The 12,234-nt window shown below is 48.7% G+C and overlaps 1 protein-coding gene across 1 annotated transcript; it reads left to right on the top strand.

The window, feature by feature from the left end:
* The first annotated feature begins 8,037 nt into the window (after positions 1 to 8,037).
* Nr0b2 (nuclear receptor subfamily 0, group B, member 2) lies at positions 8,038 to 11,350 on the top strand. Its single transcript, NM_057133.1, is given in 2 exon segments — positions 8,038 to 8,612; positions 10,815 to 11,350. Coding segments are annotated over 2 exon segments (783 nt in total). The 5' UTR covers positions 8,038 to 8,071; the 3' UTR covers positions 11,057 to 11,350.
* The last annotated feature ends 884 nt before the right edge of the window (positions 11,351 to 12,234 follow it).

Raw genomic sequence — 12,234 nt, forward strand, 5'->3', positions numbered from 1 at the left:
ACGCACTGGCAAGCCGTGAGGGCCCACCCTTCCCAGATCTCTTCCCGCCTCCCCAACCATCGGTGCCCATTAAACTCCCGGAACACAACCCGCTTCGCCGTTCATTGGCTAACCCGAGCAGCAAATCAACAGGCGCGGCCCCAAAGCAGTGGGCGGGGCTCGCGACCGCAGAGTTTGGCTTGAGTTGCTATGGTCACCAGATACCTGGGAGCTTTCTAGAAAGCTCTGAGCTCACATCTTAATACGGCTGGAAGTTTTGATCAAGTAGGCAGGTACCTTCAGCCTTCTCCTCCTAAAGCCACAGTTGAGACTCAGAAAGAAAGCACTCACCGAAGGGACAGTCTACTACATCCTACTACACTAGACTTTCAAGAGCACAAAAATTGTAGTTTGTATAGAACAGCTTTACAAACTGTTTGTGCTTTGAAGTTAATGCTCTTCCATTACTGTCTGGACATCCTTAGTTTTTCTGTTTTGTCGTTGCTATTGGTGGCAGAGGTAATGGCTTGTTTTGTTAAGACAGGCCCGGTGTATCCAAGGCAAAGGAGAAACTTGTACTCCTGGTCTGCCTGCCTTTACCTCCAAGCACTGAGGTTGCCGGCTTGTGTCACCTGAACATGCCCCACCGCTCCCACGCGTACATTTATTTATTACTTTGTAAACCTGAGAGTGCTATACTGTTAGAAGATTAGTAACATAAACTTTGCCAGAGAGCCTGGCTGTCTCACACCCTGGAATAGGGATTCTGGAGGGTTGAACCTCAGATGAACAGTCCCAAAGAACAGGACTCATCCCCTCTGTCAGACTGAGGTCTCTGAGGGCTGGTCGGAACCACCTCCATGTTAGAAACTGGGCTGATTAATTATATGTCAACTTGACATAAGCTAGAATCATCAGAGAGGAGGTGCCACAATTGAGAAAATGCCTCCCGAAGATCCAGCTATAGGCAAACTTGGAGGGCCTTTTCCTAATTAGTGATTGACGGAGGGAGGTCCAGCCCATAATGGGAGGGGCTATCCGTGGGAGGTGGTCTTGAGTTCTGTAAGGAAGCAGACTGAGGGGAACAAGCCAGTAAGCAGCCCCCTCCATGGACTCTCCATCAGCTACTTCCTCCCGGTTCCTGCCCTGTTTGAATTTCTGTTCTTACTTCCTTCAAAGATGGACTAACATGTGGAAGTAGAAGCCAAATAAATCTTTTCCTCCTCAAGCTGTTTTTGGTGATGGTGATTCATCACAGCAATAGAAACCCTAATACAGAAGGCCTGGCTTCTCTGAGCAAATGGCTACCATTTAGACTCTGGGCTAGAGTAATCCTGACCCTAGCCTACTCTCACTCTCCAGGTATTCCAGACAGAACACGTGGTCTTAAGATCAAACCAGGGAGAGGGGGATTGGAGAGATGGCTCAGTGGTTAAGAGCACTGACTGCTCTTCCAGAGGTCCTGAGTTCAAATCCCAGCAACCACGTAATGGTTCACAACCATCTGTAATGGGGATCTGATGCCTTCTTCTGGTGTGTCTGAGGACAGCAACAGTGTACTCATATATAATAAATCTTGATGGGGCTGGAGAGATGGCTCAGCGGTTAAGAGCACTGACTGCTCTTCTCAAGGTCCTGAGTTCAAATCCCAGCAACCACATGGTGGCTCACAACCATCTGTAATGGGATCTGATGCTCTCTATATAATAAATAAATAAATCTTCTTTTTTCTTTTTTTTTTTCCGGAGCTGGGGACCGAACCCAGGGCCTTGAGCTTCCTAGGCAAGCGCTCTACCACTGAGCTAAATCCCCAACCCCATAAATAAATCTTTAAAAAAAAATCTTGAAGAAAATGGTGTGTCTGAAGCACAGCTACAGTGTGCTCATATACTTTTTTTTTTTTTTTTGGTTCTTTTTTTCGGAGCTGGGGACCGAACCCAGGGCTCTCATATACATTTTAAAAAGAGTTCTCTCTCCTCAGCTTTCTCCTCCTGAATTGGAAGGACAGCAACAACTGTGGTGTCAGTCTATCCTCAGGAAACGCCCGAGTGCCCCGAGGGCTTTTCATCCTCAAACTCCACTTTGAGACTGCAGACAATAAAGAAAAGTTCTGTCAAGCTTAAAAATAGTTAGCTGGGCAGTACTGGCACACACTTTTAATCCCATCATTCAGGAGGCAGAAGTAGATCTGAGTTCGAGACCAGCCTGGTCTACAGTGCGAATTCAAGGACAGCTAGTTCTACACAGAGAAGCCTTGTCTCAAAAAACTGAAAGAGAAAGAAAGGAAGGAAGGAAGGAAAAGAAAAATGTTTTGATTTGATTTTTAAAATAATTTTTAAATTTTATTTTATGTATGTTGTGATAGAATCACGGCTTGCTTCCGGACAGACCACACCAGGTCAATGTAGTTCCACATGGGAGAGGTTTATTGTGGGAAAGGGAGTGATGGAGACAAAAAGGGGGAAAGAGAGAGGAGGGAAGGGGGGCAGGACGGGTCTGCCTTTTATTTAGACTGTGATGTAACCACCGCTCACAGGTTAAAGGTGGGAGGTAAACCAAATGGACGCTGGGAAGGTATTGCCATGGCAACAGATGCGCGGGTCCCGATTGCCTATGGATGATGTCATCACTGGGTTCGGAGGTGAAAGCTGCTTCCTGATCGCACCGATGTACATAAGTGTTTTGCCTGCTTGGATGCCTGTGCACCATATACATGCAGTGCCTGCAGAGGCCAGAAGAGGGCGCATGATTCCCTGGAACTTTAGTTACAGATGCTTGCGAGCTGCCATGTGGGTGCTGAGAACTGAAGGCTGGTCCTCTGGTGCTGAGCCATCTCTTCAGCCCCTGCATTCATCTCTGACTTGTATATGCTAAAGAAACGGGATGCTAACCACCAATTCCCATCCAATGTGACGGGGTTTGTACTGGGTCTTTTTCCCTTGTGTATTTACATCTTCCATCTCCCAGATATGTGGTTTCCATTATTCTCCCTAGCCCTCCTCACTTGTGTTAAGCATAGAGAACTGGAAAGATTGCTGTCCTGTTATAGCAGAAAACAAAAGGATTTCACAGAACAATGTGGTAGATCAGAAGGACATGGATGCCAGCTCGCCTGGGCTCCTAGCTGCCATATGGGTGACAATATGGTCATTTCAGCACAGATGAGAGTAACACTTTGTAAGTTACTCTATAGGATGCTGTGAGTTCAAAGCCATATAAATGCGGACACTGGGCCACTGAGATGGCTCAGCAAGTAAAGGTGCTTGCCGCCAAGTCTGACGATGCAAGTTCAATTCCCCAGGTGGAAAAAGAGCATCAACGCCCAGAAGTTATCCTCTGCTGTCTGTATGCACATCAGTAAAAGTGTATTTTTTAAATCCGGCACGGTGGCACATGCCTTTACTCACAGTCTTTAAGAGGCAGAGGTGGGTGGATTCTATGAGTTCAGGCTGTCTCTTGACGTACAGAGTTCTAGGACAGACAAGAGATCCCACTTAGGGTTATTATTAATGATTGTCTTAGGGTTTCATTGCTGTGAAGAGTCACCATGACCACAGCAACTTTTTTTAAAGATTTATTTATTTATTTTAAGTATTAATGTGCACTGTCATTCTCTTCAGACACACCAGAAGAGGGCATCGGATCCCATCACAGATGGTTGTGAACCACCATGTGGTTGCTGGGAATTGAACTCTGAATCTCTGGAAAAATGGTCAGTGCTCTTAACCACTGAGTCATCTCTCCAGCCCGACCATGGCAGCTCTTATAAAGGACAACATTTAACTGGGGCTGGCTTATAGATTCCGAGGTTCAGTCCAGTATCATCATGGCAGGAAGCACAGCAGCATCCAGGCGGGCACGGTGCTGGAGGAGCTGAGAGTTCTACCTGTTATTCAGAAGGCAGCTAGAAGACTGACTTCCAGGAAGCTAGGAGGAAGGTCTCAGAGCCCAACCCCACAGTGACACACTTCCTCCATCAGGGCTACACCTGCTCCAACAAGGCCACACCTCCTAATAGTGCCACTCCCTAGGCCAAGCAGATTCAAACCACCTCAGTGATGAAACACCGTGACTGGAAGCAAGTTGGGAAGAAAAGGGTTGTTTTGTTTTTGGTTTTGGGTTTTTTTTGTTTTGTTTTGTTTTTGGTTTTTTTGGTTTTTTGTTGTTTTTTTTGTTTGTTTTTGTTTTTGTTTTTGTTTTTTTTTTGTTTTTTGTTTTTTTTTTGGTTTATACCTCCAGATTAATGTTCATCCTTGAAAGAAGTCAGGACAAGAACCCAAACAGGACAGGAGAGGATCTTGGAACCAGGAGCTAATGAAGAGGCCATGGAAGGGTGCTGCTTACTGGCTGGCACGTCATGGCTAACTCAGCCTGCTTCCTTATAGAACCCAGGCCCACTAGCCTAGAGATTGCTCCACCCACTGTGGGCTGGGCCTCCTCCCATCCATCACTAATTAAGAAAGATTCCCTATTGACTGGCTTACAACCTGATCTTAGAGGCAGTTTTTAAAGAATGTTTTTTATTTATTTATTTATTTATTTATTTATTTATTTATTTATTTATTTATTTTGGTTCTTTTTTTTTTTTTTCGGAGCTGGGGACCGAACCCAGGGCTTTGCGCTTCCTAGGCAAGCGCTCTGCCACTGAGCTAAATCCCCAACCCCAATTTATTTATTTATTACACTGTACTCAGACACACCAGAAGAGGGCATCGGATCCCATTACAGATGGTTGTGAGCCACCATGTGGTTGCTGGGAATTGAACTCAGGACCTCTGGAAGAGCAGTCAGTGCTCTTAACCGCTGAGCCATCTCTCCAGCCCCCGGAGGCAGTTTTTTAATTGAGGTTGCCTCGGGTCAAATGACTTTACTTTGTATCAAGCTGACAGACAACCAGCCAGCACACAAGGTTACATAGTAAAATCCCTGTTTCTGAAACGAAAAGCAAAAACAAAAAGCCACCCACCACCACTACCAAGTAGCTAGGGGATACAATCTTACAACTGTACAACTTAGAGGTTTTGGGGAGGAGGATCCCAATTTCAAAGCCTGTCTAGTTTAGGAGAGCAAGATTAAGACCAGCCTGAGTAACTGGGTTTACTGCTCTCACAGAGGACCCAGGCTTGGTTCCTAGCACCCACAGGGTGCCTCACACTCATGCGTAACTCCGGTTGCATAACTCCAATTCGGCAGTATCTGCAGCCCTCTTCTGACCTCCTTGGACACCAGGCATGCACTTGCTGCGTGTACATATATATGCAGGCAAAACACATCCACAAATCTAAAAATAACTGACATGGGGGTGGTACACCAGAGTACTTACCTAACATAAGCAAAACTCTAATGCTGAAAAAAGTAGAGGAAGAGGGGGAGGAAGAAGAAAGGAGAGGGAGGAGGACAAAGAGGATGCTGAATGGAGCGTGGTGGTGCACACCTGTTATCTCAGCACTTGGGAGGGGAAGGCAGCAGGATCGAAGAATTAAAGGTTAGCCTTGGCTAACATAGCGTTTTCTTTTTTTTTTTTTTTAAAGATTTATCTATTTATTTGTTTACTTATTTACTTATTATCTGTAAGTACACTGTAGCTGTCTTCAGAGACACCAGAAGAGGGCGTCAGATCTCATTACAGATGGTTATGAGCCACCATGTGGTTGCTGGGATTTGAACTCAGGACCTCTGGTAGGGCAGTCAGTGCTCCTAACCACTGAGCCATCTCTCCAGCCCTAACATAGCGTTTTCAAGGTGAGTCTGGAATTCATGAAACCCTGTCTCAAAACCCAAAGCAAATAAATTTGTGGAAAAAAAAATGAGAGACATGGGTCAGCAGACAAGGGCATTTATCTTGGACAAGCCTGGATACCTGAATTTGATCCCTGGAACCCACAAAAAGGTGGAAGGTAAAACTAACTCCACTTGATACACACACACACACACACACACACACACACACACACACACACACACACATTTTTTTTTCCAAAGCTGAGGACCGAACTCAGGGCCTTGTGCTTGCTAGGCAAGCGCTCTACCGCTGAGCTAAATCCCCAACCCCCACAAACTATTTTTATTTTGCCTTTTGTCCTCATATCCAATAAGTTAAAAGCAGCAGCAGCCTCCAGCAAGCAGGTAGGGTAACTCAGACTTGCAATCCTAGCACTTTGGAGATTGAGGCAACACAGTGCAAATGCAAGGCTAGCCTGGGCTACAATGTGAGACATCAACACAAAGCAAGCAAAAATAAAAGGACGAACAGCAAAGCATCACCCTTCTGGTGACAGTCCTAGGGAAGAGGTGAGGCCTGAATATAATCTCTAGGACCCCTGCCCGAACCACCTCACTGAGCTTCATCAGTCCATGTGCATCTGCGTTTTCTCACTGTGACTGTTCCTTTCGCTCCCTGACTGTCCTTTCGTTTCCAACAGGACCTGAGCTGAGGATATCCACCACTACAGTGAAAGCAGTGTGCCCGCTTGTCTTTGGGGATGAAGAGAGTCAGGTGCCAGTCTCATAGTCTACACAGGACTTTGCTCTGTCCTTAAATCAGTACCACAGGAAGGAAGACCTTATGGTCTCACCTAAGATACCAAGGCTCAGCTGGGGGTTGGGGGGAGGCATGGGCCTTTAACCTAAGTACTAGGGAGGCAGAGGCAGGTGGATTTCTGTAAATTTGAGACCAACCTGATCTACAGAGCAATTTCTTAGGACAGCCAGAGCTACACAGAGAAACCCTGTCTAGAAAAAACATAAAATGGGGGGGGGGGGCTCCCTGAACACTGGAGACAAGCTGATAGTCACACTGTGAGTGGGACTCGTGGAGCCTAAACCAGATGCCAGGGCAGAGGATGCCAGATCTCTCTTTATCCACAGCACCAGGTTGCCTAAGAATGTGGCAACAGGGAGCCTGCTAGGCAAGGCTAGCCAAGGTCAGGAACCCGACACAACTGAGGCCCTCCCATGTCCCTTGTCCCTCACCTCTGACCGCTTGAGACAAATGTCCAAGACAGAGGAGTCATGTGCTAGCAGAGATGTGTTTCTACCCATACCACAGGTAGGCCATACCTGCAGACCAGGTATGTGGTGGGGGGTGCCTCTTAGCCACCAGTTCTGGGAAATTCACACTTCGGCTGCACAATTGATCCAGGGGAACAAACAAAGATGACTTTGAGGTCAGATGCATCTGTGCTCTGTCCCCGTCGGAGTGACTTTGAGTAGGTCACTTCACCTCCAGAGTGTCACAGAGTAAGAATGAAGTCTTCAGTGTTACAGTGGACCGAGACCCACACCAAGTGTGTGGGGGTGGGGGGGTTGGGGGGGTCCTTACTAAATGTTAGCCATGTAGGCCCTCGGTTTTGCAAGGGCAGATCCAGCCTCTGTGAAGCTATGGGAATGCAGGGTGGGAGCAGGGGCTCTGAAAGGTCTTCTTCCCAAAGGGGTTCATGTCCTGGAGTCCCAGGAGGGCAGCCTCCTAGACTGTACAGTGAACAAAGTCCCCCAGGGACCTGGCTCCCTTCCCTACAGCCTGTTCCTTACCGACAACAGGAGCAGAGCCCCAAGGTTAGGCAAACAAAGCAGCGATAAGCCACTTCCAGGCTGGGTATTGTATTCAAGGCTTTAGCCAGCTCCCTGGCTGGCTCCTTGGCTCTGTGAGAACCCTGGTCTTGTGTACATGAAAACGGCCACCAATAGAAACAACAGTCACGGCCAGCCCCTGGCTGGTTGAACGCCTGAGACCTTGGTGCCCTGGTACAGCCTGGGTTAATAACCCTGTTTATACACTTGAGTCATCCGATAAAGGGCATCCAGGCAGTGGGCAGGTGGCCCTGTGCCCTGCAATGGCCACTTCATTGACTAAAGCGATAGCAAGGCCACGTGGAGCTTCCAGTGCCCCTCCCCCACCACTTCTCCACCAGTCCTGCCAGGGTCAGCGTGTATGCATTGTGTGTGTGTGTATGGTTTTTTTTTTTTTTTCAATGAACATGACTTCTGGAGTCAAGGTTGTTTGGCCAGTCCCCCTCCCGCCCATCAAGGATATAAATAGCACTCCGTAGAGAGGGCCACAGAGCCAGGAAGAAACAGGAACAAGACACAGACCATGAGCTCCAGCCAATCAGGGGTCTGCCCATGCCAGGGCTCTGCAAGCCACCCCACCATTCTCTACACACTTCTAAGCCCCGGTCCCAGGACCAGGCCCATGGCACCCGCATCTCGCAGCCACTGCCTGTGCCAACAACACCGGCCTGTGCGCCTGTGTGCTCCACACCGCACCTGCAGGGAGGCCTTGGATGTCCTAGGCAAGACTGTAGCCTTCCTCAGGAACCTGCCGTCCTTCTGCCTCCTGCCCCATGAGGATCAGCGACGGCTGCTAGAGGGCTGCTGGGGCCCTCTCTTCCTGCTTGGGTTGGCCCAGGATACTGTGACCTTTGAGGTGGCCGAGGCTCCGGTCCCCAGCATACTTAAAAAGATCTTGCTAGAGGAACCCAACAGTGGTGCCCAGGGTGCCCAGCCACCAGACCCACCACAACCCTCACTGGCTGCCGTGCAGTGGCTGCAGCACTGCCTGGAGTCTTTCTGGAGCCTTGAGCTGGGTCCCAAGGAGTACGCATACCTGAAAGGCACTATCCTCTTCAACCCAGGTGAGCTTCCAGACACTCCTGGATGGTGGCCAAGGTGGGAGGGGACAGGGCTCATCCAGGGAAAGTGCTTTCTTGGGACTTGGCATCCATTGTACCTTTGGGTCCTTTTTAGCCTCAAAAATAGATACCTCGGGTTGGGGATTTAGCTCAGTGGTAGAGCGCTTGCCTATCAGGCGCAAGGCCCTGGGTTCGGTCCCCAGCTCCGAAAAATAGAAAAGAAAAAAAAAAAATAGATACCTCATAGGAGAGGCACAGAGAGGTTAAGCCACTACCTGAAGGTCACACAGCTGGGACTGCAGACCAAGCTAATGCAGAGACTACTTTTTGCCATGGTTCCTGAAATTTGGCCTGCATCTTAGGGAGTGTGGGAGGGTAGATGGGGTGGGGACATGGCTGCTTGGCAGATATATCTTCAAAGCCAGGCTGCATAGTGAGGTTCTGAAGGTCCACCGTGGGTTCAGGGAGGCCACTCAGAGAAGAAGAGAGAGAGAGTATGGGAGTGGGGTGAAGTCAAGCCAGGAGAAGAGTGATGGGGTGACAGGGAGAACTGGGACACAGTCTCACCATGTCACTCTGGCTGGTCTAGAACTCACTGCGTAGACCAAGATGGCCTAGCTTGGGAGAATAATCCTCGTGGCTTTGAGGAAGACAAGAGACGGACCTTGAAATTAAAGTACGATGTCACGTCATAGGAGTAGGCGTCCCAACTAGTCCCATGACATCTACCATATGTTAGGACTCAGTCTAAGGGCTTTACAAATATTGGTTTGCTTAAACCTCATAACAGGTGTGGGTGACCAGAACTGTCATTATCCCCACTTGACAGATGAAGAAGTTGAAGCACAAAGATTAAAGTACTCATTTAAGGAAGGTCACTCAGAAAGATTAAATTACTTACTCAAGGTCACTCAGCCAGTAAGTGGCTGCACTGAGATTCAAACCCTGGTTTTTTGGTGGTTTTGTTTTTGTTTTTGTTTTCTGTTTGTTAGGTTTTTGGGGTTTTTTTGTTTTTGTTTTGGGGTGGTTTGGTTTTTGGTTTTAAGATTTATTTAGGGACTGGAGAGATGGCTCAGCAGTTAAGAGCACTGACTGCTCTTCCAGAGGTCCTGAGTTCAAATCCCAGCAACCACATGGTGGCTCACAACCATCTGTAATGGGATCTGATGCCCTCTTCTTGTGTCTGAGAAAAGCTACAGTGTAATCGTATACATAAAATAAATAAATCTTAAAAAAAGATTTATTTAGCTAGGTGGTGGTAGCATTTAATTCCAGCATTGGAAGGCACTGGGATCTCTGAGTTCAAGCCCAGTCAGAGAACTAGTTCCAGGACAGCCAGGGCTACACAGAGATGCCCTGTCTTTAAAAAAAATCAAATGAAAAGTAAAAATAAAAAGATTTATTTATACATTACTTTATGAGCTCCTACATGCGTGTGCATATGTACACATCACCTGTCAAGGAGATGTCACAAAGATGTCAGAAGAGGGCGTCAGATCCTCTGAAACTAGAGTTCTAGGGACTTGTAAATCACAACATGGATGCTAGGAACTGAACTCAGGACCTCTGGAAGAGCAGTCAGTGCTGTTAACCACTGAGCCATCTCTCCAGCCCGTGTGTCTTCGTCATTACATCCACATTATCTGCTTGCTCTCCATAGTGGATGGATGGATAAGTGGTAAATAGTGAAGGAGACAGTGGGTGGGGCCTCCGAGGTGGCAGAGGGGACAAAGGCATGGACTCATCAGTGAAGAGATTGCCTCACAGACCTGGATTTTATTCCCAGCGCCCGCCACAAAACCGTCCTCTAACTTCCTGGCTTTAAGAGCTGAGGATGTACTTCCCTAGTATGTTTTTTATATACATTGTCACTGTCTTCAGACACACCAGAAGAGGGCATCAGATCCCATTACAGATGGTCGTAAGCCACCATGTGGTTGCTGGGATTTGAACTCAGGACCTTTGGAAGAGCAGTCGGTGCTCTTAACCACTGAGCTATCTCTCCAGCCCACTTCCCTAGTATGTTAAAGGGGCTATCAACATGCAGCCCAATGGTGGAATGTCTGCCTAGTGCACACTAGCATTCGCAAGGCCCTGAGTTGCACCCCAGCATACGAGGGAAGGGAACTGCTAACATTCTCCCACCCTGGGCGAACCTCCACAGACTTAGATGCTCACCGGCCCTCTTTACCCTCTCTGCCACAGATGTGCCAGGCCTCCATGCCTCCTGCCACATTGCACACCTGCAACAGGAGGCTCACTGGGCATTGTGTGAAGTCCTGGAGCCCTGGTACCCAGCTAGCCAAGGCCGCCTGGCCCGAATCCTCCTCATGGCTTCCACCCTCAAGAACATCTCCTGTACCCTTCTGGTAGATCTCTTCTTCCGCCCTGTCATCGGAGATGTTGACATCACTGAACTGCTTGAAGACATGCTTTTGTTGAGGTGACCTGTAGAATGGGGTCCGGTGCCTCCAAAGGGGAGCCTGAAAGGCCGCACTCAGCTCCCCTGGAGCAGCCCTCGTCTCAGCCCCACCCCCAGCTTGGATTTCCTCGGTTTGCATACAGTGTTTGACTAACTGTCCAGCAGGCCCTTGATGGCTCCCAAAACCTCCAGGCCAATATGCCTTCCCTTACCTGGGTAGGGATGGGAGCATGAGGCTGTGCTTCAGGGCAGAATTCCTCCAGACTTTATATAGAACTAAGTTAAGTTATTGGTTTTTGTAATAAAAGGTGTGAACTGCTGACGTTGTAGTTGCTGTGCAAGGGGCCAACCAATCTTCAGGGTGCACCTTAGTCTTGCTGGAGGGAACTCATGGAAAGGAGCTCCCTGATGGTTTAGGGAGGGTTGGTGACACCAGTGATGGGGATAAGGTTGATTGTGCAACTGACTGTGAAGCCTGCAGAAAGCATCCTTCCGCTCAGTCCCTGCCACCCTCCTGCCTTTCTCCCCGAGCAGAGGTGTTTTCTGTCCTCGTCTCCAGAGTATCATTGTCCACTTCCGGGCTACTGTTCTCTAGAGGCAGTCTGTCTCCTCAGAGAAATCAGGATTGCAGCTAGCCACAGAAATGTCCCTTTCCCAAAACAGACAAGGCCACTTCACCTTCTAGAATTTCTGATTCTCCGAGTCCCCCCATTCTTGCGATTGGCAGAAGAGACCGGTCTGTTACTTTCCCAGCACCAGAGAACAGAGCAGCCAGGGCTGCCCTGGCAGTAGCTTGGAAGCAGAGGCAGGCAGAGCTCTAGGACATGGCACGGTCACCCTAGGTGCCTGAGAACACTGTGTCCCGAGCCCTGGAGTTCCCTTCCATTACCCCTCTGCCCTGACCCAGTCCTGGGTCCCCCCTCTCATAGGGTCATTCCCACTGTCCTGGCCACCAGAGAGGCTGTGCTTGCTCAGCCTAGAGCCTACAGCCCTGCTCCATTCAGAGCTTGGCTAGGGATTGTTTTGATTGGTTAATGTCCGAGCCTCAGTGTTTGTTAAATATTCTGACCCGGTCACCGTGGGTCAGGGTGACTGACCTGAAGGTTGAGCAGGAGGAAATGACAACAGCAGTTGTCTCCAGGACTTTCAGACCTCCTCCTGCCCTGACCAGGCTCCACCCCTTCACCTCCACAGTTTGGATCC

This window comes from Rattus norvegicus, chromosome 5 (assembly GCF_021556685.1).
Source record: "Rattus norvegicus strain SHRSP/BbbUtx chromosome 5, alternate assembly SHRSP_T2T, whole genome shotgun sequence".
Lineage (NCBI taxonomy): Eukaryota > Metazoa > Chordata > Mammalia > Rodentia > Muridae > Rattus > Rattus norvegicus.